The sequence below is a fragment of the Physcomitrium patens genome, chromosome 7, assembly GCF_059467195.1.
Source record: "Physcomitrium patens ecotype Gransden chromosome 7, ASM5946719v1, whole genome shotgun sequence".
Taxonomy (NCBI): domain Eukaryota; kingdom Viridiplantae; phylum Streptophyta; class Bryopsida; order Funariales; family Funariaceae; genus Physcomitrium; species Physcomitrium patens.
In genome coordinates this window covers 12,347,311-12,374,319 of record NC_143416.1, presented here as the reverse complement: position 1 = coordinate 12,374,319, position 27,009 = coordinate 12,347,311, and the positions used below count along the sequence as shown (strand labels likewise).

At 34.8% G+C, this 27,009-nt stretch overlaps 1 protein-coding gene and 1 long non-coding RNA gene across 9 annotated transcripts; one reads left to right on the top strand and one right to left on the bottom strand.

The window, feature by feature from the left end:
• Positions 1-11,307: 11,307 nt before the first annotated feature.
• Positions 11,308-22,097, bottom strand: LOC112284200 (histidine kinase 1). Of its 8 annotated transcripts, none has more exons than XM_090252002.1 (15): positions 21,976-22,097; positions 21,272-21,404; positions 20,865-20,943; positions 19,535-19,737; positions 19,103-19,275; positions 18,498-18,734; positions 17,769-18,096; positions 17,341-17,466; positions 16,563-17,073; positions 15,962-16,118; positions 15,294-15,420; positions 14,783-15,052; positions 14,464-14,521; positions 12,605-14,009; positions 11,308-12,333 (listed from the first exon to the last, which is right to left on the bottom strand). In XM_090252002.1, exons 4-15 carry the CDS (start codon positions 19,563-19,565, stop codon positions 12,043-12,045), a joined length of 3,714 nt encoding a protein of 1,237 aa, XP_090108128.1. In that variant the 5' UTR covers positions 19,566-19,737; positions 20,865-20,943; positions 21,272-21,404; positions 21,976-22,097; the 3' UTR covers positions 11,308-12,042. The 8 variants fall into 8 exon arrangements, with proteins under 8 accessions (XP_090108128.1, XP_090108127.1, XP_024379551.1 ...); XM_090252001.1 differs by having other exon boundaries at positions 21,913-22,053; XM_024523783.3 differs by having other exon boundaries at positions 19,571-19,737; positions 21,913-22,053.
• Positions 22,098-22,439: 342 nt separating this feature from the next.
• LOC112284985 (uncharacterized) lies at positions 22,440-23,449 on the top strand. The gene is made up of 2 exons (XR_012217874.2): positions 22,440-22,707; positions 22,834-23,449. It is a non-coding gene; the product is annotated as an uncharacterized LOC112284985 (long non-coding RNA).
• Positions 23,450-27,009: the final 3,560 nt, after the last annotated feature.

Below are 27,009 nucleotides of genomic sequence, written 5' to 3'. Positions count from 1 at the left end.
TTGCAGATCAATTGAACAAGCATAAGGTTGATGCTCGAGAAGAGTATCTGCATTCTTCTTTTCAAAAATGTCTTGGAATTCTTGATATTTCTTAGGAATACCACTCGATGTTGTTTCACCATTAGAAATGGGTGTAGCATATATAGCAAAAGATGATCCTTCTTTTGCAACATGCATGAAAGCTTTTGCACCTATTTGTAAAGGTTTGGACGTACTGGACTTACATACTTGTTCTTTTCTAATGCGATCTTGGATTATATTATCAAGAAAATTAAGATTACGAGAAATCCAATCTATTTGACGATTATATTTTTTTATCCATGATAATTCTAAAATAATCAGATTAGAGGCAGATTTTATTACATTAAATACTACTACGATATTATGATCTTTAATTGTTATATCTAAAAGAATAGTTTTATAAGTAACATTTCTAAAAGACAACGAACGACCATCTATGACTTCTACATGTACGGATTTAACTTTCTTCACTAAAGGTATTTTTTGATTTTTGGCAAAATCTTCATCTATAAAATATGTTGAGGCTCCTAAATGTAACAAGACAAAGATTTTGTGATTATTAGGTCTTAAATATACTTCTATTATAAAATAAGGTGAGGGGTCTGAGGAGAGGATAGGACCTTTACTAGGTATTGCACATGATTCCAGCTGCATAGTCTCTATTGTAGCAGGAGAAACTTGTTTTCCGACACACTATCTTCTTTGGTAATTGTGCTCCTCATTTTGTAATTCTGTTGCTTCTTTGAACAATATTAAGTAGTGTGCTTAGCTTCTCTACAATATAAACACAATCCCTCTTGGCAACGTCGAGTCTTTTCTTGCTTTGTGAGAGGTTTAAAACGTATCATATCAATTTGCATTGGTTCTAGCTTTAATAAATACGTTTCAGAAAACTTGGAAGTTGCCGCCATTACTTGACTTGTTCCTCTCCAATTAAATCTTTGTTCTTGATGCCTTTCAAATAAATGATTATCGCATGCAATGGCTTGAGTAATAAATTATTTCAAAGATTCTACTTTTGACATGATTAATAACAAATCTTTGACTCTATCCTTCAATCCATATCGAAATTAGTTGATAAGTGCTTTATCGTTCTAGTCCACGTCGCAAGCAAGATTTTGGAATTTGGCAACATATGTAGTGGCTGATCGTGATCCTTGTCGTAAAGATAGAAGCTTGATCTCTGCTACTTATTCTCGATCACTTTCTCCGAATGTGGTCGTAAATACTTCTAGAAATGAATTCAAATCGTAAAAGAGTTGTGAATCTTTTTCCATTAAAAGTACAAACCAAGAGAGAGCACTTCCTGATAGTAGTGTGCCTATAAATCCGACTTGGATAAATCCATCAGGATATTAGAAAGCGTGCAACCTTAGATAGAGCTTGACTTGTTGCAAAAATCCTCAAAATTTTGATCTTATTCCATCAAACTTCTTAGGCATACTAATCTTTGTCCATGTCATACTTGTAGAAGTAAAACTTCCTGGATTTGGTTGTCACTTTGATCTACTTGCTTCTTTCAACTACACAATTTCTTGTCGCAGACTCTGAATTTCTTCTATAGGCATAGGCATAGTGCTTCCATGATTCATATTGGAAATACGTGAGATTTCTACTCTTAGAGTATTGACAAGCTCATGAAGATCTGCTATAGTTATAAATCTATTCTCACTTCTATTGAGAGTAGCATCTATAATCTTTCCTTCCATAGACAACTCAAGCGAATTCAAAAGTTAAATAAGAGGAAGGTTATCTGCAACCTCTAAAAATAAATCCCACAAAGAAGGATAATCTACTCTCTTTAAGAAAAAGATCAGTGTTAAAAAATAAGATTTTTTGTTTAAAGGTTGGTAGTCCACAATCTTCAAAATATAATAATAGAAGTGGGATAATCCACTCACTTCTAAAACAAGACAGAAACAATATATTAGCACTCTTGTCAAACTGTAAAGGACATGAATCTCGAAGAAAGAGAATTCTCAATACATTCTTCTATCACTGAAGAAAACTAAAAAGTCACTCAAAAGGTGATATAATATTAACTAGAATGGCTATTGCTAAAAACAAGAAGATTAGAAAGTCTTGAAACAAGACTAAGATTAGAAAGGCATTGACAAGAGTGAAGAAGGCTTCACTCTTGCTTCTATATATACTATCTAACTAAGAGCCACATGGTGATGTCTTATAGGACCTCCAACATGTCTTGTTTTTGCTAGCCACATGTCTTATTTTGCAAGGCAAATTATCTATGTATGTATCATATAGTTGGCTTGTTCTACAAGCTACTACATGGAGGTAACTTGTTCTACAAGCTACCAATACATGGTTAGCTTTTTGGCCAAGTTTCTAACCTATGAACACATCTAAAGTCAAAACTACATCTATGAAGCTTCTAGGAAGCTTCTCTAGAAGACTTTATGAAATTATTCTATTTTACCTACTTCTACTTAATCATTTAAGAAACTATTGAGGTAAATATATATATCCGTGACACATATTTTATACTATATATAAAGAAATAATTAAGTTTTTTTAATAATATCTATTATTATCATAGATTGCTATGGAATATTATATAAAATAAAAAAATAAAATTTGTATGAAGATTTTAGAGAACTCTTTTTAAGATTTTAAAGATTAAGATAAAACTATCTTAATTTTCTATCCTCAAATTCATGGCCAAATGGAATAAGTGAATCAAATTTTAGAGCAATATTTGAAGTGTACTAACAATCATCAAGAAGATAATTAGACAATTCTTATACTATTAATAGAGTTTGTTTATAATAACACGTTACATTCTTCTATTCAATAAATATCTTTTTTTGCTAATTATGATTATCATCTACGACTTGATACTTTTGTTTTTTTAATAGTTCACAATCTTAAGATGAAAGATTTGACAAATCATTTATCAAAGTTATATACAACAATAAAGGTACAATTAAAAAAAGCTCAAGAATGACAAAAGTTCAATGTAGATGCTTATTACAATGAACAATCTTAATTCTATGTTAGTAACAAGATACAACTACTTCATCTTAATATTAAGACTATTCACCTTTGTAACAAGTTAGCTTATTGTAGATATTGATCATTTTTCATATATGAACAAATAGATCTAGTTGCTTACTAATTGTACCTATCAAAGTCTATAAAGATCTATTTTATGTTCCTTGTATTTTTTCTTAAGTTATACAAGATAATTGATATACAAGGAAGCAAATAAATCTCACATCTTTCTTTAGAAGTGGATAATAATCAAGAGTATGAGGTTTAAGAAGTCTTAGACTCAAGGCAATACTAAAATAGGTTAAAATATCTTATTCATTGGTAGAGATATGATATTAGATGATATTAGTGAATACACATGGAAACCAACTAAGAATCTTGCAAATGCAACAAAGAAGATTGATGCTTTTTATCAATAATATCCATCCAAATTAAGATAAAGGATATCAAATCTTTGCTATAAAAGAAATGTAATTGAAGAAAGATTGCATTTGACCTTCTATCCTTGTTTGTATTTTTTATATATTTATAGTACTAAAGAGATGGAGAATTAATAACCACTAGATTCAACTTAAGAGCCATTATTTATTGACTTATCAAAGGAGACATTACAATTATCATAGTCTTTAAGATAATATAATTGAAATGAAGACCTTTAAGAATGACATATTCTTCTTCTAATAGATGGAAAAATATAACGCATTTGATATCATGGCTTTGCAAGGAACTTCCAAGATTTTGTGATTTTATTAGAAGCAGGAAATATTTTTTATGGTATTACAAATATTTTTTTTGAAAGAAGTTATGAAGGCCTGAAAAATGACCAAATAATAAAGTAGTCTTTATACCTTGGAATGAAATATTATCAATGATTGAGAAAACTTATCAACTACATTGAAAACAAAGAAAGATCAAAATATGTGGCAAATACAATTTGCCGCATCTTAGACTTCTTTAACATGTGATTACTACTCCTTGTAGGACTCATTCTTAAAAAAAAAGGAGATAATACCATGGACAAACATATTTATTTCAATAATTATTCAGGTATTATGAATAAGTAAAAATAGATGAATTTGATAATATCTTGTAGAAAAGCTTCTTAGAATTTATATAAATATAATTTTATTTTTATATGTAACTATAGGTGATTGGTAGGTTAGAAACTTGGTCAACAATTTAGCTACATATCACATGTATTAGTAGCTTATAGTATTAGCTAACAATGTGGCATATATATAAGAAACTTTCCTTGCAAATTAAAACACATATCTCATAAATTAGACACATGTCAAAGATCTTATAGAATTTTGCCACATAGCTTCTAGTTAGATAGTATATATAGAGGTAAGAGTGAAAACTTCTTCACTTTCATTAATGCATTTCTAGTCTTTAGTCTTGTTTCAAGACTTTCTAGTCTTCTTATCTTTGGCAATGCCCATTCTAATTTCAATACTATATTAGTTTCAAATGAATATCTATTTTTTTTTTAATTATACAAAAGTGTATTGAATTTTTGGTTTGTTAAGATTTATACCCTTCATAGAGATAGATATAGAATGGATTATAAGATGGCAAAGAGATATGTAGCTATAACAAAATTGGATGTAGCTTTAATAATTTTTTATATATTCTTAATTTTTTATATATTTTTAATTTTTAAGAAATTAAAAAATATGTATACATATAGTAATAAAAAAAAATTATCTATTTTTATAAAAGTATAAATTTAAATTTTTTAAGAATTTTTTGTAATTAATTTAAATAATTTATTTAATATATTTTCTTAAAAAATAATAATTTATGTATATGATATTATAAAAAATAACATACACATTTAAACCACAAATAATATATTAATCAATTTAAATATTTAATTCTTTATTTAAGAATGGTAATTTCTAATATTATTTTCAACCAAAAATAATGTAAAAAAATCATAATAATTGCAAGGATTGGAAGAATAGATCTCAATTTTTTTTCAAAAAAAAAATATAAAAAACCATTTAAATTCTTAAGAAATTGCATCTAAACTTTTTAGTTTCAATTTTAAAAATTATCCATTATTCACTTTAAACATCTCAAATTACAAGATTTCATCAATTGATATTAGATTCTAAGAAAATCCTTAAGAAATTCTTTGAATATTATACTTAATAACAAATCTAATACAATAGTGTAAGATATCTTTGTTTTCTTTTGAAGTCAAAATTGATAAGATATATATATATATATATATATATTTCCATCAAAGAAATAATTCTATTCTTCTATGATTTGAAAGGAGTTAAAGCAAGGAAACCAAACAAGACAACTTCATCCTAAATAATACACAAATAAAAATGATGAAAATGGTGCAATTGGTGTTGAATTGCACTCCTCAATTTAATCTTGCTTTCTCCATCACTACAAAACAAATAGCACATTAAGAGGCAACTCCATCTCACCATAATGGTGGTCAAGACCCAGGCCATGCCACCACCTGCAACAATGTCAAGCAACCTGCAGACCTACAATTGAATCAAGGCCCAATCACCCCTGCAAACTTGATTTAAATTCGCACCATTTAGCAAGTTTTACCTTCCATGCATGCATTGTTATGAATTGAGAAATGTTGTTTATTAACCACTGAAACTAGTCTCAACCATGCGAGAATGTTAAGTGGATACATGTGTGTATATATATATATATATATATATATATAATTTATACTTTATGTGAAGAAATGTCTTTTCCAGCGGATGTAGACGAGCATTATCTCTCAGCTGTCTTTTAGGGAATGCTGAATGCAAAGCTTGTATCTATCCATCGACTTTGGTATTTCGTGCTCGACGATTCCATATCACCCTCAATTGTGTTGATTCCTTGTAGAGTATTCCATCAGCTACTCTTCTGATAAGAAGATCTATTATTGCTGCTTGGATTGAGTTGAGTTCTATCGCCAGTATTGACAGACTCTCGATTTGTGTTGAAGCTAAAAATACACACTTGCGTTGCAGTTAAGCTCTGCATTGCTCTCTTGTTCAAGACTGGACTTTCAATCATCGGCTGGTTCACGTGCTACTTCATGTATGCTGGTTGGGGAATTCCTTCGGGAACAATCTGATTAGCAACGTAGGTCTGGCCGTGAGAGTCTGTACAGAGTGAAAAGTGGAAGAATACTGGTGTTCGCTCGAACTTGTCACGCAACGAGTTTCTCTTTTGCATTTCATCTTCGATCGACATGGGCCAACTGGAAAATATTGGCTGTGAAATATGGTGATCTAGTTGGTTCTTCGTTACCAAATCATGACGAGGTAGGGTTTTACTTTTCCTGGGAGTCTATTGAAGTTGTTACTCACAAACTCTGGTTTAACGGCGGTAACACATGTGTTTACTCTTTACTGTGCAATAGCACTGATTCACTTTTCATCACCGTCTTTGAGATACTGCTAGCACTGATCAATTGACCTCTTAGCAAACGACAAGCACTCTTCTCTATAAAAGAATAGCAAATTTATAATGAACACTAATCTATATAGAGGAAGTTACAATTTACATTTAGATGTAGAAAGTTGAATGAACGTATTCATCCAACACTCCCATTCCTTCATTTTTGACTTTTTATGCCAAATGTTATTCATCTTTGTCATTTAATCGGCAGTGAAAGTTCTAATGCCCAGTCAAGTTTGCATCTGTACAAAGTGACTTTGCAGAGGAATTTGGTGACGATATCAGTGAATTGGTTGCAAATTGGAATGTAAGAAAAATCAATTTGTTGTTTCTCCCAGAATTCTTAAACAAAATAATATTTAGTATTGATATGTTTTATTTGTTTGTGGGAAACTAGACTTTTAACAAGAGCAATTACTCCCTGGTTATCACATGAAATAATAATCAGGAGGGACTCAGATATTGTGATATTGTTTAAGAGACAAGATAACTATATTTGCTTCCTTAACTGTTTTAGCCATCACAAGGAGCTCAGTGGCACTTGTAGAATCACTACTACATGGTTGTCATTGGCTTTTTCCAAGAAATTGTTCCACCAACTAGAAGAAATACATAACGAGTGCAGTTTATTTGATCATCAAGATCACTTGCAAAGTTGGAGTCAAAGCAACCAGAAAGATAAAGATCACAAGTTAGTTGGAAATGAAGACAACAAATAATGGTTCTTTCGAGATATCATAGAATCTGTTTTAAGACATTTGAGTGTGAAGTTTATGGAGATTGTTGAAATTGAGTAGCTTTACTGAGGACAAAAGAAATATTAAGCCAAGTGAAGACCATAGCATCCATTCAACAACTGACACACTAGGTATATGGTTCAGTAGTTAATGAAATACCCAATCAATTAGTGGAAAGAATAGATCCAAGATCAGGGGGAGCAGAAATAAAGTTACAATCAATCATGTTGAAACAATTAAGAAATGTCGTGACATAACAATGTTAATGAAAGAAATTAATTATCATCATTTGGATTTTTGAATTTGAAAATCCACAAAACAATCAAGAGATCCAATTATGGTTTTGAAATTGGCTTTAAGATATTCAAATATTTGGCTTAAAAAAGAACAAATCATACCATTGTCAGCATGGATTTCAACAATTATATGAAGAGATGTACAACAATTCAAGTAGATTCAATGGTTTGTAGTATACAGATAAAGATTGAATTGTTTTAGAAACAAATTAATTTTTTTATTCTAATAAAGAGTACTTAGCTTAAGCCCATAAAGGCTCTTCCAAAGGTGGCAATAAAATGGTTTTGTGGAAGATTTTTAAAAATTAGAAGATTGATACATACATATATGTATATGTATATATATATATATATATATAATTCTATTTAGAAATATTATGCTAATATCAAATTATTAGAGTTCCATGTTGTTAGCAACAATAATAATAATAAGAAAGCAAAGAAAATGATGCTTGACTACTAGTCTAAAAGTTTTTACATAATCTATTCTATATTTTTGTGTGAATCTTTTAGTGACTAATCTTACTTTATATTTTTATAATACTCCATTAATATTATATTTAATTTTGCAAATCCGCTTACAAAGTATAGACTTGTACCACAATGAAAGAAATTATAAATTCTAAGTATGGTTCTCTATTAGAGACTTATATTTAATTTTTATGGTTTCAAGCCAATAGATATATTGGATAGAAGCAAGGGCATTGGCATAAGATTGCAATTCAAAGAAAGTTTTACTAATGGCTACAAGATAAGCACTGGATTTTGGATGAATAGAAATATTTGTTGTTGGGATTGTTGTTGCCATTAGAGCAAAATTTAAAATTCTTAGTATTGAGTAAAAATCTTAATAGCATAGGATAATCAAAAAATCTTATGTCGGATCATCTAAAGAAATAAAAAGAGGATTCAATAGAGAATATTTTCTTACTTTAGAATCTTTTATTAGCTCAAAATTATTTGAAATAAGAAGTTCTTTTAAAGGTTAAAAATATAAATAATAAAATGATTTTTATAAAAAAGAGAGTTGTTTGGATATAAAACCTTGTTCTTGTAATGTTGTAGAAGAAAGATGTGGATTAAAATCAATCAATAAAGGTGATAAAGGATCAAAAGCTAAAATAGTATTAGAATTTTATTTTTAAGAAGTTTCATCAAATTGTACATTAGAACTTTTGAAAATAGTATTAATTAGAAGATTCTAAAATCCATATGCTTTGCTTGATGATGAATATCCAACAAAAAATATCAAAGTGCTTTTAGCTCCAAGCTTCTTGTATTTTTGTTTAATAACATGTATATACAAAAGAGAACCAAAAACCTTCTAATGTAATACAAAAGGTTTGATTCCAAACTACTTTTCAAAGATATTTAGTATATATATTTGAAAGTTAAAAGTTTGATTTAAAATATAGACTGTGGTATTGATAGTCTATGGCCAAAGAGTTCGTAGTAAGCTCTTTTTATATAATATTGAGCGAGCCGCTTTAAAAATGGTTCTATTATTTTGTTTGACATATCCATTTTGTTATAGATTAAATATTATATTTACCTTATGGTAGATAGCAATGTCATGAAGAAATCATTTAAAGTAGAATTATAATATTTAAAGCCTTGATTAGTATGAATATCTTTTACAAAAACAAATTTGTCACGTTGAATGATTTTTACTATTTGCCAAAAGTGATTCAAGGCTTCAAATTTTTGTTTTGCAAAATGAATGAATCAATAGGTAGTAGTATTGTCTTTGACAAGCATATAAAAGTAAGATTGCTTAGAGACATAATATTAATTTCATCTAAGATATTATCTTATAAAAATTCATGCAAATTCAAGTTCATAACTTTGTTTTCAAAATGCCAATATGTTAATTTTGTTTGCTTGTCAAGCATATATCCATGATACATAAAAATAGTTGAAGTTATATATTTAAGGTGAAAATAAAAAAGTGAATGATAAATCATCCATTTATGCCAAAGATTAATATTATAATTGTACGGTTGTTGTGAAGTTATAATAGAAGTTGAATTTATTATTTTAGTATAATTTGTAATTAATTAAATAGAGTTGACTTTTTGTACTGCAACAATAATTATGAAAAGCTATATAGATAGTTTACACACTTTCCTTCTAAAAAAATATTTTTTATAATTTATTAAAGATAGATTATACATAGCTTCGTCCACATGGTTTTGGTAGTAGAATAAATGATCAACTATAATAAAACTTGAAGTAATGAATACACATGCATTAGCATTTTTTTGATCCCAGACATCAATGTAATCTTGGATCTTTGAATTTTTATATATAACAAGTATGATTAGTTGATGTTCTTATCTTATGACAAGATTAAAAACATTTTTGGCTTGAAAAACGCCTTCCATATGATATTTTCAAATAGAAAACTGATTGCCATCAAATATTTTTACACTGAATTTTTTTTTTTGTTTCTCTATGAATTCTAGAATAAGTTAACAACTAATCAAAAGTGAGAGTTAGTACAACAAGATGAAAAGATGTTAAATGCAATTGTAACTTATAGTTAGCAAAAAACTTATAGTCTAATTTAAAAATTGTTAGAAAGAAGATGTATCTAGAAAATAACAAGAAAAAAATAAATAACAAATAGAAGGTTTATAATAGAAAACATATCAGGCAAAGCAATCTTGTTTGCAAAGAATGTCATAGCTGAGATTAATTTAGGAGTAGAAAAACATCTCTCACATAATGCGGTAACCTCATAGAGGCCTATAACCTATTGAAGTTATTATGCACAAATACTAATTAAACAGTAGTACACAACATATGTTCATTCTTTACTCTGCAATAGCACTAATTTACTTTACATCATTGTCTTCAAGTCACTACTAGCACTAAGCAACTGATCTCTAAGCAAACAATAAGCACAGAATAGCTAATTTACAATGAACACTAATCTATGTAGAGGAAGTTACAATTCACATTTCAATGTAGAAAGTCAAATGAACGTATTCATCCAATAGAATTCCAAGGTTGACAGTGTTCTGTCGATAACAAAATTATGAGTATACCAACCACTGGTGTAGGACGATGATAGTGATGAACAAATTATTTTAATTGTTGTTATTATCTCCTTGATGATAACAACCACAGTATGGGCGATTCTGTGGACTTGGAGCTACACAAATAAGTCAATTAGACGTGATTACAGTTGACAGTTAAGAGACGACCTGGCCTGGAAAAAGTTGGCGGCAGGATATAGAATTCGTCCAGTCGTAATGCCCACTGGATAAGAAGTCGGAATCCAAACATCGGCATTGCTGGAGGGCTCTGCGAAGCTCTCAAGGCACAATCAGTTAAAAGGTTTGACGGGATTCATCTCGAGGTGGGGCATAATCCTCTCAAGGCATTGACGGTTTAACGCAAATGAAGGTTTAACATGCTCCATTAGAAGAGAGCGCACCAAACGCATCAGACGACAGAAGCGAGCATCTAAGGGCGTCTTTTCATAGATCTCATGCTAACAGGGCGCAATTTTCAAAGGTCACCATACTTTACCAAAGGCACCCCGGTTCCCCTCATCCACCGGTCCTACGTGTGTGAACGATTTACTCTGCCTTCATTTTTATTCATGTTGCCGATGCAACCGACGACTCAACAACAAATTAATCCATTGTCGTCGTACACGCACAATTATAACTACTTGGTATAATAGATGCAATAAAATTTCTGATTTCCAGTCAATGCAGTCAGAAATCGTAATAATATGTGCCATTCATCACACTTAAGGTTGAGAATAATCATAATTATCTCAACTGAAAAGTATAAAGTTGTCATGAAATTCTGACTTCTTGTTAAAAAGATTACAAAGCTTCTCTGCAGATTATACTTGATAAATGAAAATCTACAGCAGAGCCACCACCAAATGCGTTATCCTGGCAGGGAGAGAGCTTAGCTTATAAAAATGTTTCAAGGAATCCTCGAATCTTATCCAAGGAGACTTTTTTGATGAGGTCAAGAACTATTCTATCAAACTAAAGGATGCATCACATCCTAGTAGGAAAAATTACACACCTTTAAGCACTGCCAAGCATGCCTAAAATCCTCCTGTAGACGGGGCTGTTCCCCGCAACTGTGTTATCCGAACCAACCAATAAGCCATCTATGTGTACAACTCTAGCAGATTTACAGTTGTAAGAATACATTCTAGAACTCGATAGGCATGAGGAACCTACCCATGTGCTTACACAGGCAATGATAGTACTGCAATACTACGGAAACAATCTCTATTAACAAATCATTGACTTGGCCTAATTGTGAACATGCCATGTGCTGACAGCAGTATACAAACACTACTACTTCCGGCCAACAACCTGTACACAAGATTCAGTTCGACAAGTTGGAAGCACGAGTACAAAAATGAAGACGTTGCAAGGCATAGACCTTGAGCCTGATGAAAGTGGAGCTTGGAGTCCTTGACGAAACACAAGCCTTGAAGGATATACGCGGTTGTTTGAGAGCCGGAGGGGGGTGGGGACTTCAGCCAGATGACGCTTCGACTATTGTCAAGAGCTAACCTGAAGTTGAATTGGTGAATCGGTGTGGACACTGCTCTTGACAGACAACGTACATCCATTTCCGAACGAAGTTGGTGTCATTGTTCGAAGAATGACTTGGACCATATATTCCTGATCGATGGGTTTCGTCAGGAATGCATCCATACCAGCCTTGAGGCACTTCTGTTCGTCACTGGCCATTGCGTTTGCTGTTAGCGCAACTATGGACGTTCGCCATGTTACATCTTTCTCAAATTCTCGGATTGCCTTACAAGCTTCATATCCATCCATAACTGGCATCTGGAGGAAACATTAAGCGTAAGTCAAACTGACATGCGTATGAGCGTAATGGAGGTAAACAGTTCATGACTATGCAGCTATACGCCAGGTACTCCGCAATACTTTCTCTTAATTCTCTCAATCCAAGCAAAGAACTAAAGACTAGAGAAATTTCTCTGAGTTGCCGATAATTAACAACTTCCAAACATAATTACTGCAGATTTTTAACCAGCAACGAGCCGCACAAGTCTAAGTTGGAAGTAGTCCATGAACTGGAGAAAGAGAAGCCAACCTGGCAGTCCATGAGTATACAATTGAATGGAGATTGACCACACTGCATGCGGTTCATCACAGCTTCCAGAACCTCCTGGCCATTAGAAGCTTCATACGTCACAGCACCTAGCCTCCGCAACATAGCAGCTGCCAGCTTCCGCAGAAGCGGAGTATCCTCAGCAACCAAAATTTCAAGATTTTCTAGAGGTTTGGGGACGTTATTCATCTTCTTGCTGCCGTTGACATGGGTAGTAGTTCGAACGGTTTTCTTCATGTGCTTGCTGGGTGTAACCATGCTTTGGGACGGCTGGTCAGTTTGTCTTGAAGATCTGATCTCCATCTCTGAGTACGAAATCTCCTCCTGAGGAACCGATTTTGCAGCAGTTGGTCTATGCCTGACGTTTCTCACAGTGGCTCCGTGAGTGACTCCTATGGTACTAGCCCGAGATGATGACTCTTGTGCTAGCGGTACCTCTGAGTCACAAGCATAAGGATCATCCCATTCCTGCTGCTTAACATAGTTGATGGTACTAGAAGCAAGAACCTCGGGAGCAGATTCCGAATGCCTCGATGAGAAGGCATCACTGTTTTGCGCAACCAGTTGAAAAATCTCCTTCAAACGAGCGGCATGCAAAGGCCTCCTCACAATGAATGAGCTACGAACTGCCCGAAGAGCAGCCTTGATGGGTTCATGAGTGTTTGAAGCCATAACCCAGACGACTGACAGCTTTTGCTGTAAATCCCGAATTTGCCTTTGGTTCATGTCCCTCTTGTGAATGCCTGACTTGTCAAGACATTGTGTTGACAAACCTGTGAGGAATCCTGATTCCTGTAGATATTCTTCCAAGTCACGAGGTAGCACGTGCTTGGGTAGAAGGCTTGTATCGATTAGCATAAGTTGCCTCACTTGCTCACTTGATGGCCTCTCTCCAATATTTTTCCAACTCCTCCAGAACTCAAACCTGTTATTTGGACTCTGAAGATTCTGTGGCGATAAATTGGTAAAATAATCTGATGCAGAATCCACCTTGTTCAAGAATTTCTGCGAGCCATCTATGCTTTTCGTGTGTTCCATCTCAGATGTTTCCGAATTCTTGTCCTGTGGATTCCTTCCATGTAGAGCCCTCAAGTGCAACAAAATTTGCTCCCATGTTTCAACTTGGTGAACCATTAAACCATGTCTGACAATCCACTCAGATGCGACTGCCCTAGTGTCAGCATCGGGAACACCAATAACAACTTCAGCTTCATGGTAGAAAGGAGGGAGTTTATAAGGCAATGTCTCAGGAGTAAGAGACCGCTGAAAACAGATGGAAAATTGAAATACAGCTCCTGCCCCAGTTTTCTCGACGATTCGTATGCTTCCTCCCATCAACTGGACAAGAGATCGAACGATGCCTAGTCCCAATCCTGTCCCTCCATGTCTGCATACAAGTAGAAATCACTGTGAGAAAATATCTCTTCACAGAAACTGTCATTTGGTAACCTTACAGACCTACATCTCCGTTGCTTGCGAGAGCCTTCTATTGCTAATAGCAAACACCACTCTTACCTATCTACCCAACCTCGACTTATACTATAAACAATGTATGTGCAGAGCCAACATTGACCGTTCGGTTAATACATCACACAAGCTCCCTAACATCCTCAGCAGCCCATGTCTAGGGGTGTCGAGTGACTGAGAAACATTATTTTGAGGCCAATGACCACAATTTGAGAGCAAACCTAGTTCGAAAACCTTCTATTCACAATATTATAATAACGTCGAAAATGTTCTCAAAGAGTCCTTTGACGATGCTATAGCATGGAATTTATATTTCTACTCTAAGGAATACGATAAATTCATAAACTGTTTCAGTCAAGGACTTGAAGACTCACATGCGAGTTGTGCTTGCATTGCCTTGAACAAAGTTTTCGAATACTTTTTCTCTTAGTGCTGCACAGTTCCGTTAAAAACCCACACAATCTTTTAACGGATTATCCATCATATAACATGGAAAGATAATTTTATACGTAATCTGCAACATGTTTAAAAATAAATAGAAAAAAACAAAAAAACAAAACGGAATTATGACATTATAAAGGACTTCTTATATAATAAGATCAAACTCAATATCAACACTATTGATGCCATGAAACAGCCAAAACGACCACAAGGTGTTGAGATAAATTGCAGTGATTTCAGGGAGAAGGAAACCTGGTTCAATCCCCGGGCCTGTATCATCAATCTCAAATACCAAAACCACCGTATCTGGTACAGTTGCTTCCTCTGTACATCTTTCAAGCGAAAATGGACTGAAACTCCGCCGGTGACCCTTCCCTGACCCACTCGACGATTCTGAGTTCGAAACTCTTCCTCGTACTACGATTCTTCCTTTAGAAGTAAACTTTATACTATTTCCTATCAGATTGGTAAAAATTTGCATCACACGAGCTGAATCACCAATCACATAAGCTGGAACAGACTCTGCATTCATGAAAAATATTAGTTTGGATTTGAACTTCCACAATAATTTAAGGGCGCCTGTATCATCGAGTTCAGTCACTAAGAACCACAACGAACTGAGATATTACTGTTTTAACATGCAATACATGCATAGAAACCCTTCACGCCAAATTGAAGCACAACACATCCTTATGCAGCTTTGATAGCTAACTGTGATAAGCTAAATAATGTTTTGAAAATTATTTTTAAAATTAAGATGTACCTGCTAAGTCGAGAGAAATGAATAGATTCTTATTGTCACATTGTACAGAAAAGACATCAATAAGAGCCGTAAGCTCAGCCTCTAGATTGAATTCAGCCTTCTCCAAGACAAGTTTGCCAGACTCCACCTTCACAACGGACATTATACTAAGTGTTAAACGTGAACAGCATTCAGGAACTGGACAATGTAATCGACCCAAAATATGGGTTACTGAAAACAGAGTTTAAACATGAAGATATATGAGTGTTGTTTCTTTGGCCAAAGGCTTTTATAGGATGACTGTACTATAAAAAAATTAGCTAAAGTATTCGTAGAACATTTTGCATGCATCTTTAGGGTACAGAGTACAGAGTATAATGTTCATAATCCCACCTTTACAACTTCCTCATCTCAAATAATCCTAGTCACTCTTCACAAGGTTTAGCAACTTATTTGTTTCACTTGAATAACGGAGTGGCAACAGCAAGATAAGAATACATTTTGCAGAGAGAAATTTCCTCCCATCATTAAAAAGAGACATTGTCTGTTTTAATCTTAGTTTAAAATAATTCGCATTTGATACTTCAAAAACGAGCAGAACGGCAAACCCACTATAAAAGGACAAATTACAAGGAATAGGAAAGGAAAAAAAAAAAAAAAAAAAAAAAAAAAAAAAAAAAAAAAAAAACCTTTGCAATGTCAAGAGCAGAATTCAGGAGTGACACGAGTGATGTGGCACAGCGATGAATCTGCCGAACACTCCCTTCATGTTCAACAGTCAGGTTTTCCATCAAAAGCATATCAAGGAGTCCTATGATGCATGCCATCGGAGTTCTCAGCTCGTGACTGTTTGGAACAAGCAACAAAGCAATGTCAATAACTGAACTTGATATGAAGCGCCTAAAATGAGACTCCTCAAAATGTAAACAATAAATTCTGAAGCAGACTGGTGTTTCAGACTCCCTCACTTCGAGAAAGACACCTAACTCGTGGAAGATGGATCAACCCTTCCTTAAAATGTGAAGTAACAGAATTTAACTCGTTGTCTAGCTCCATCCGTGAGGAAGAAGATTAAAATAGCTAGTCCAACATAACTTAGATCTGAACTAATTTTCTACAAAAAGGTTCGAAACGAATAGTTTAAAGTTGATATACAGTAGGTAAGCCTATCAGAGACAACAAAGAACAAAACAAAGAATATAAAAAAAATAAACAAAACACTGGGATGACTCTCGCAAACAACCTAATAGGCGAGATTTTGGTTGAAAAGCTTTCTGTCTACTAACTGACCTCATACTTGAGAGGAAATTGGTCTTAGCATCTCTGCTTGCTTCTGCCCTGCACTTGGCTTCAGACTGCCTCTGAATCTCAGCCCGAAGCTTCTCTTCGGCCTGCACTTGCTCTACCAATAGATATATAAGACTGCACCCAATGAAGACCACACCTATCGAAAGAAGGGGTAGAGATATCCACGTGATGCGAGTGTAGTAGTCCATGGGGCCCCAGAAACTGTGCCTAGGAATCATCACCACCACAGACAGCTTCACTGTCCTGAATGAGTATGGCCAACTATCGACGGAATACCTCTTGCCCTTCAAGTAAACATCAGCTACGTGCGTTTCATTCATGGCCAAATTCGCTAACCCAACTTGGGATTGAAGAAATAATTTGCCATCGTTCAACACAGAGTTGCGATCTAGTGGAGTAGTTTCACAAGCTGTTCTGTTACTCAAAACACAAACTGTTGGCTCAGACGAGAATAGAAGAGTCCCATGCTCATCTGCAATAAAAACACTTCCCCCTGAAGAACCCACGTCAGAGCGATGATTTTCTACACACGAACGCATTGCATAAATGATAGCAAAGATGCAATTTATAGGTGATTCCTCGGCACTTTTCTCAATGTATCAAATTACTACGCTCGTAAAGAAAAGATAATAGAGTGACTGAAATGATCGTATTTTGACCCAAACAAATCAAGTTTGCTGAATTACAAGTGCCGGAGTGAACGTTTCATACAGGTGACATTTTCCTACGAAAATCATAGGCGGAATAAAGCCGAACCAACCTTTTAACTCCAAAGATGAGATGAAATCGTTTATGGCAATAGCACTAAGCGACGAGTGCACAAGAGCAATTTCCTTAGAAGCTTTTGCTTGTTTAGCAATGCCACATTGTACAAATGCCTGCTTACCTGAATTTCATAAATAAACTGACATGAGAAAAGAGAATACCTGAAGAAACTGACAGCTTAAACTTAATCTACGATTACGCGTTTAATTTTAAGAGATGAAAATGTGTAACACAACGAACCATTGCGTAGGAATCGTAGGTTGAAAAAATAAGTAATACATTAAACACTGTAAACTAGACTTGACATTGCTTCAGCAGCCAAAGAAGAAACAGACTCACAACTCTAAGGATTGACGTTTCATCGAAATCACTAAAATCCGCTCATTTTCAGAATAAAATGATGAACAATATGGCAGTGCTTACTTATCAGGCTGCGCCCAATCGTCCAAGTCAGGTTGTCTATAGGATGTGAAACTGCCTCTTTAAACCAAGGAGTTTCGTGAAGAGCTGAATCAAATATTTCAACTGAAGGCAACCCCAGGGGATCTCCAGTTACTTCAGATACAAACTCTTTATAATACACAGGCGAAGTACCAGTTTCATTTGAATAGAGACAAAAATTGCCCCTAAACCCTTCTATCTCATTCCTGTGACCGCGGTTGTAAACTGCTGTCAGCCCATTCATAGCAGTCACCCCCAATGAAGTAACCGCTGGGAGGGCTTTGAACACTGACCAGCAAGCATCCCGAATCTGGAAAAATGCAGTGACATTGGAAACTACGTTACTATGTAGAAAAGTCATTCACAAGGACAAGTAAATCAAAATAATTGGTGACACATAAAAATTAAAGGGGATCCTATCATATTCCTGCAGCCCAAAAGCTCCAAGATACTGCAAAGTGGTAACCATGAAAGAAATTAACCAGAAATACTCTAGAATGAGCTAAAGTTAAGAGAAGAGAATTCTAAAACAGTTACCCCTAGAAGGAAACAAGGCAGGACCTAAGGAAGCAAATGAATGAGTTCAAGCCAAAGGAAAAAAATGGTTTTATCGCCAGGCAGATGAACAAACAAGAGCATAAATTCTCTCCTGTCTACTTCCTTCCCAATACCATGACCCACTGACAGGCAATGGCCGTATGCACAACGTACCCTCGTGAAGCTTTCTCTGCTGAAGTCATCCCCCAGGAAATTCTTCTCCATCAAATTAGCTATGGCCATCGACCCATATGTATTCATAGAGAAAATTTCATCCAGTAGCTCTGAGGTATTTTCCAGTATCTCAAGCCGCAAAGATTCGGAAAGACTAGCTACTGCACTTTTAGGATAACTGTGCGTAAAATACCAGGTGCTGACAGTAAGGAGTCCCACTAATACGGCAACTGCAACCTGTTCGCAAGAACTTATATTTAATATCGGAATGTCTGCAGAATGTCGTGCATTTATCATACAAATACATTCAGCACTGAAAGAAAGCTTCCAACAAAGGAATTTCGTAGACAAAAAAAACTCCGATAACCAGAACAAACTGCAGTATAGCAAGTAGTTTCTAGAGCAAATAAAACCTGGTGATCAGAAGAAAAGGAGTGCCATAGCAAGACTTTTAACTTACGTGTATTGCATTGTACAAAATTTCGTACACCTAAATCTGTAAAACACTGCAGTCCAGAATATACCAAGAAACTGTCCTACACAGTGAAAACTTAACGGTGGTGAAAAATACAATGACAACACAAAACCTTATGCGAGGTTCTTACCATGATCACAACACGGGAAACGGTAAGATTGCGACTTGGATGAGGTAGCTCCTTCATGTCCGCTTCCAACGGCCCATACAACCCTTTCTTTTGCAGGGGCAAGTTCCATATTTTAGTAAGTCGAGACATGTTGGCTCTTTGGTGCAGCCACTCTACTATAGATAATATCTGGTCTACAACCCCAATCGATTGAGATTATAAGTCTGTTATTCAAGAATCAAGCTACTGAGACTGAAGTCTTGAACAAACCCTAAAATGCCAAAGTCACATTCACACGAACATTACGACCAGTTATAAGCTGGTCTTTACTAAAGCATTATTCCGACAGCAAGTCCTGAGCATTGCACATCTGTCGTCCTTTGCAAAACAGTACAGCCTAGACAGAGAAGCTGAAGGGACACATATTAAAAACAGGTCACTATGAGCACCCACTGGAATAGCTTCTAGAAAATCGATCCCACATAATACCCCAGAGGTTATCTTTTGAAACTTGATAATACTTGCTTCAGCATCAGCTTGCACAAGCCACAAGCACCATGAGTGCCCTATCTCCAGCGATTCCAGACGGCACAAGGGCCCCTTGAGCAAACTTCTCCAACTTTACTGACGGAGACCGATCAGAACCACAAGCCACACTGCAATCAAGTCCGATCAACAGTTATCCAAATGTAAAAAATTACAGTGCTCTACGTAACTCTTCCAACCAAACATAAACGAAAGAAACAAAGTTGAGGAACATTATGAATGATCAAGATAAGTCGCAGATGTACATTAATTTCATGGGCAGAAAAAACAAGTCTACCGCTCAAAGTAGTCTCAACATAGATCCCTCATCCAACTTCAGAGAAGTTGGAACACGATTCACTTCATTCTCGGTTTTCAAAAGAGTAAGCAGAGAAAGAACTGGATAAAATTTCAAGCGTGCAAGCTGTGCTAAGATACTGACTCGTGTATAAGCATGAAAGGAAGAGTGATTCAAATCCAGCGAGATCCACAGGTACAGAATATCTGTAGTGGCGATCAACCTCATGTTTCACTTCGGAGAAATTGGATATCGTGAAAGTTCACTGGCCCTGCCTAGGCAAAGAAGACATTGCATTTTGCATCATACCCAAGCACCTGAGGTATACTCAGTAGGTCCACTTTAACAAAGTTTCTTCCGTTCGAAGGGAGTAGGTGTGGCAATCCGTGCCCTCACTTAAGATCCTCAAATTAGTTTCGAAGTATACAGAAATCTCTGGTGTCGTCTAAAAGTTTCAGAAAAGCAATTCTTCTCTACGGTAAGCCCCTGCCTTTATCGGATGTAACGGAAAGTACCGCTCACAGAATATCGAGGAAAAAATTGTCATTACTGTTAATAGCAACGCTGACCATCGCAGCTGCTTTGTGCAATACAAAGCTGAGATTTCCTCTTAATTTAATTAGACACTACTCTTGTTGGCCTTTCGTCAATTAAGTGAACTCTAACTCCGCATCCCCTCTTATTGTAGTTAGAGATAGCAATCATAGCTTCTGTAGTGCAGGAAAAAAATTCCCTTTTCCTTTCTTGTTCCTTGCCTGCTAAGGGAAGTGTATTCTATGACCTTGCATATAATATCTCCCGACCCAACGCTTTCCATGGCATCTCGTGGAGCTTAAGGCAGTATTATCAGTCAATGAGGAACAGTTCACTTGTATTCCAGAGCTAACAATCCACCGAAACCCAGTAAATCAATTGTGTTATCAGGATGTAGAGTTGTAAAGCAAAAGCACACAAACTTACTCATACTATGCTTTGATGTCGAATTCCTCCAAGAGGGCATCCAAGTACACTCGCGGAAGGGGGTTCTTGCGTGTTCAATCTGTGACCAAAGCAACAAGCCGCATCATAAATACAAGACTGTGAACGAAAGTACGTGAGTCCAGCACTAACGCTAAACGAAGGACGTCCACAGCTCTCTTTTGAAATCCGTTGAAAAACCACAACAGCCAATTAATAAAACTCAGGTATGTTTCCATCGACAAATCTTGAGAATGGAGACATTTGACATCAACCATCAGTGACATTGACCTACATTTGGCATGGTATCTATACCAGAATCCTACTTCATCTGCCTAACAGAATCCAACCCTAAATCACGAATTAAAAACCATGTCACTCGCAGTACAGAAAAAGCAGCAATTGCGTACTTTCTTCCTCTCAGTAATGGAAAAGCCACTCTGTGAGACAGAGGAACCAACAGCATGTTAAGCTTCCCGCTGCTAAGCCCAAATCCTTAGCTCAGCTTCCGAGATACACCCACACGGTTCCAATTCTGCAAGCCTAAGTCATACAAGGCCATTCCCCCCACGTCACTACGAGATCAACAGCCCGAATTGCCATGAAACCACCCTGCTCCTGGAATAGCAAAACAGCATCTGGCTATACTTCACACATGTAACAAAGCAGTTCAGAATCTCTTCGCAACTGAAATGAAACCCACTGCTACAAGGTCACACAGCCCTAACTCCTCCACTACGCAAAAAAAATATACACAAATCCGCACATCCAAAAGATCACGTGCATCCAGGCGCCCATCAGGCTCCGCTCACACCCTCCTCGGCTCCAGCAAAAACCAATACGTAAATCTTCTCACCCCCTCTTTACCCAAATCAACCGCAGCACAGACCATCGAGCACCGTGCATGCCCCGCCATTAACACACCAACATCCGCAGGGTGCACGCCAGCATCAACTCCCACACAAACCCAGTTCTTAAATAGAATAGAAAACATAAATACGAATAATGTGGCAGAAAACGAAACAGAAACGAAGAAAAAAAACACACTCACATAATAGACTAAACTCAGCTTTGGAACAAAACCCAACAGCGAGAACGGAACCCCGGAAGCTACCAAATCACTCCAACTGGCACCAAACGGATTCCTGTACAATCTGCAAAGTCGGGGCTTGAGGAGTGTCGTCGGCCACATCCAATTCTCGCCACAAATCCAGCTCTCTCCCCTGCACAGGGTCCTCCTCAGAACACGGAATCCGACACCGGACTCGGCGGATCCCGGATGGACCCGATCACCGCACGCCTTAGGCACCTATCACTGCCCCCTTCCACGGATCACTCAGCTATCGACACATGTACCGACCGCGTTCGGCGTGCGTTACCCTGTTAATCGCCCCCGCAGGTACCGGGCTCTTTGCGACCTACCAAGCAAAGGCGCGACTGGGTCAGACCTTTACATTGAGGCCCCCCCTTGGCTGGCACTGCGCCGCTCGGCTCTTACACCACTGAAAGGGCCATTCTGGGTGTGGGGGAGGAATCAAAGACCTCAGCGAACTCCTTTACGCCGCTGCAGCAGCTCTAGTGCTGTTTATTGTTGTTGTTCTGCAAGGAATGAATGCCCCTCGCTTCGCTCTCAACTGTGGATCCCGAATGGACCCTCCTGCATGTTCTGTCCGGACCCTGGAGGTCCCGGAGCCTGCACTCTGCGTCGCAGCCATGCGCTTTTAGCGGGGCTGTGCGTCACGTCTGAATGTTGACTGATTTGACCCCAGAAGCAGTTCAGTGCTTGCTGCTGGGATCTCATTGCGTATTCTGAAAAACCTGGATATCTTAGGGAAAGGGTGTGCATGTGAGTGTGACTGACTCCTCCCCTCCCCCTCTCCTTCAATTTTCTTTCCTCTCCCCCATTCTGTCGTTGCTGTTGCTTTTACAATCTATTGTTTTTATCTTATAATGCGCGTCTCTTGTACTGCAGATAGCTTGGCTTGCGTTGGACTCCAGTCCTCACCACGCCTTCCCAGTAATTGTCAAGCTCTCGTTTCTAAGGGATGCGTGCCTTGTTTCGTATCAGTGCAAGACAACGCAAGCACCTGCGAGTAAGCTAAGCGAGGCCAATCCAAGTGAAGAAACAGCCCGCAGAGCATTTTGTTCATCCCCCCTTCTTTACTTCGTATTCCATGGTGGCAGTCATGGTAAGTGGAGAAACAAGCTTATTCGTCAACAAACACACACACAGACAAACAAGCATGCAAACAAACAACCGAACGAACGAACGAACGAACGAACGCATGGACGGACGGAGAAGGTGCGTGGTGGAGTGTGCAGTAGGATTCGAGCAGCGTGAACAGAGGCTTACGATGGGTCCTTCTGACGAGGCAGGGGGAACGGGTGTGATGTGGTCCAAGTGGCACGGCCACGTCAGCGATGGGGTGCGTGATGTGGAATCTGGGTCCTTATTGGGATGCACTCTAGAATGTTGGTTGGCGTTGATAAATTGGGGCATGATGGATGGATGAGGATGATGTGTTGTTCCAAATTGGGTCATAATTCTATGCCCCCCCCCTTAGATAAAACTGTCATGTTGCGTTTTACATGAATGCATTGATATCTACATGGTGCTTTTTGTATAACTGTGTGTTGTTTGTAATTGATTGGAGAAATAATAAGACTACAAAGTATTATTTTTGTTTTTATTATTATTATTATTATTATTATTATTACTGCTACTTGAAATTTAAATAAGAGAGAATATTTAAGCCCTACAGTATTCTTGTGGAGATCATAGTGTTTTTTTAAAGAATCTTTTTCCTTTCTTTTTTTCTTTCTTTTTTGTTTTCCCTTTCAAAATGACCCATCCATTTTACTAAATTGACCCACCATCTCATAACTATCATTAGAAAAATGAAGCATCTCCAAAAACCATCATTATAACTATGGCTCTCATCTCAACCCTCCTTGTTTCCAACTCACATCCTAACCCCCCCCTCATTTCCCATGATAGAGTGGATCTATTTAGTAAATGGGGTGGTCATTTTAATATTTCTAAAAATATATGTATATATATATATATATATATATAGAATAAAAGAGTATTAACATAAAACACTAAGTAAACTTTGTGTTGTAGATTGAAATAGTGAGATCAAATAACATTTGTAGTTAATTCAAATGTTAAATTATTTCTTTTAAAACCTTAACTCAATTTTTATTATTTTATTCTTATTTTTATTGTTATCATATATATTTAATTCATTAATTTTTATTTATGTATAATTTTTTTTTTATTATTGAATAGTAAAAAGAAAATATACATCTCTTTTCAATGTGGTTTGCATATGATTGTACAATTATTATTTTAATACAATTCAAATATATAAAAAAGCTATTAACATTTTTTTAACCTGAAATTTCTTTAATTTTCAAATGCCAGCAATCATTTATTATTAGATATTTACTAAATTTGGAATATTATAATTAAAATAAAGAAGTTTTGTAATATTTAGTAATTTTCTTACCAATTGGAGGAATGTTATTTAATTGGAATCATAAGCTTCAACCAAATGTGTGTGATTTAATGAACTTAAATTGAAAAAGATGGTATGTTTCTAAGTTAGCTATATGTTATATTTGAAGGCATTTACAATAGTACCAATATAAATTTAAAAAACCTATAAATCCTTATCAAATCTTATAATTTGATACTATCATTGGCTTAAGAACTCAAATATTATAATAAACATCAAATAAATAAAGTAATTTATAAATAATTTAGAATGTAAATTTTTGATAAATTAACTAGAAATAAAAATAAAATAAAAAACATTAAAAACAAATTTCTACAAAACTTATTATTATTTTACAAGAAACACTCTTAAACCAATTTTAAAATATGATATTAAAGATTTTCTAATTGAACTTTTTAATAGCACATTATATTAAAATCATTACAAAGAATCATTTCAAAAGTCTTATCATCAATATAGGTTAGGCATAATTTTACAAAACTTTAATAAGAAGATTCTAATATGTTTAAGAAAATTGTATAAAAATTAGTTTCTATCTTTTTTTGTAAGTTAAAAGTCTTTAACACCTTTATACAGCCATTTGGCTTTTGTATCATGCTTATAAATATCTTTTTGTAGTTACAAGTGTTTTTTCTTAACATATTTTTTTCAACATTATATGTCATATTCTACTTTTAACATAAATTCATAAGAATAAAATAGAATAATATATACATATAAAAATATATTCAATAAGTTTTAAATTTAATATAATTAAACTACATATATACATACATGCATATATTATGTTGGTGTAATCATTTAGAAATTTGAAATTAAAGTATACCAAAAAAATATGATCAAACATGAAATAAATTCTATACTTTGTTTTATTTCATTGTTGATTTATAAATATATTTGCTAATAATATGGTTTGTAATCTAAATCTCAAAATATTATATAATTTGGTTTTGTGAGTTTGTTTTATTTTATTTTTTTCATAACATATTTTTTCATTATAATATCTTTTCAAATGAATATTTATATATCCAATGTCGAAAATAAACTCAAAATTATATTTAAAAGCTATAGGTGGTTATAATAAAGACATTTAAATAGTACTACTAGTGGAAATTTAATTTTACATGTTGCAAAAGCTTTTATTTACAAAAATCAAGAACCATTAATTGCAATCATGTTCCTTTATATAAATTAAAATAATTTGGCATTGAAATATTAAGAAATGCCTTATTAAAAGATATAAGCAATCAAGAATGATATTTCAAAAGTATGTATGTGTATATATATATATATATATATATATGTATACATATATAATTCCAAAATACTTGTGTTGATATTCTTGCTTTAAGTAATAGGTATTCTTATTTTCTTATACAATAAATAAAACTGTTTTTTTTTAGATATGTATATTTTTATTTAAATATGTATGTTTATTTTGTTTGTTTTTTAAATTTTATATTTTTAGTTACAAGTATATATATATATATATATATATATAAACATACAAATTTTTAATATTTAGTTACTTAAACATGTATTGGATTCAAAAGTTCTTTATTAAAGATCACTACAAATAATCTAAATACCTCTTGGTATGCATGCAAAAAGGTAATTGACAACCCAACAGTCACATGTATTTTTTAAGTTCTAGACAATGACTACATACTCATTGAAAAAGATTTAGGACCACTTTAAATGTGCTACATGTTAGGTTCAAAATATTCCAAAAATATATATATTTTATTTTTTTCTAATATATTAGGACTAGCAGACCTACGAACTTCTACCCAAAACCTTACAAGTTGACGATGGTCCCTCTTTTTCATTATTATAAATCCTGTGGTGATGTTACAAGTCTCGTGTTTGAGTTGTTAGAACTGATACTGACACTTTACTTTTGTTTAAGCAATGTTCTTGTACTCAATGCTATGTATGATTCATCATTTTATTATTTTGAAGATGGAATGCAATAACTTAATTGTTACCTATACAATAAGTGTAGGAAGTTATAGGAGGGTGAGTGAATTTTTCATTCAACACTTTGCACATACTGTGTAAAGATATTGTGTTATTATTTCGTAATACAGAAGCATTCCAAAACACTATTAGTATACTGTTATAAAATCCACTTGACCTATTTTAGAAAGTGAAACATTAAAAAATACTAAAAAATAAACCATTTATTTTGCCAACTAGTTTTCAGACAAGTTTTTTCAACCAGCTGCTAGGTATGTTCGATTTTTTAAGTACAAAATTGAGAGACATGTTTAATTTTTTATTTTATTTTATTAACTTTATTATTCTATTTTATTTCACTAGGTGTTTCTGCAATTGGAATGGGTTTAAATTTTGTGGAAAATCAAAATACAAATACCACCAACTGTGCAAAGTTCATGAGAAATCTGTGGTCAGCGCTGTCTTGGACACGTAGGTCTGCTGGCACTAGAAATGCTTCCTCAAACTTGCACCATCACCCTCAGCTTGAAATACTTCTGATGTAAGCTTGAAAACCCAACAATTAGCATGTGGTAGAAACTACAACCAAAACGACCCAAATAATCAATGATATGATACAGAGAGCAACAACCACAGCAATGCTCAAACAAGGATTCACAAGGAGCGGG

What these genes read in the sequence shown, in the direction of transcription:
- LOC112284200 (XM_090252002.1), bottom strand. Translation starts at nt 19,565, where the DNA reads ATGTGGGATCGATTTTCTAGAAGCTATTCCA. An exon ending in GATTGGGCGCAGCCTGATAA is followed by an intron (nt 17,467 to 17,768) that starts GTAAGCACTGCC and finishes TATGAAATTCAG; the next exon opens with GTAAGCAGGCATTTGTACAA. An exon ending in GTATACTCATGGACTGCCAG is followed by an intron (nt 12,334 to 12,604) that starts GTTGGCTTCTCT and finishes TGTTTCCTCCAG; the next exon opens with ATGCCAGTTATGGATGGATA.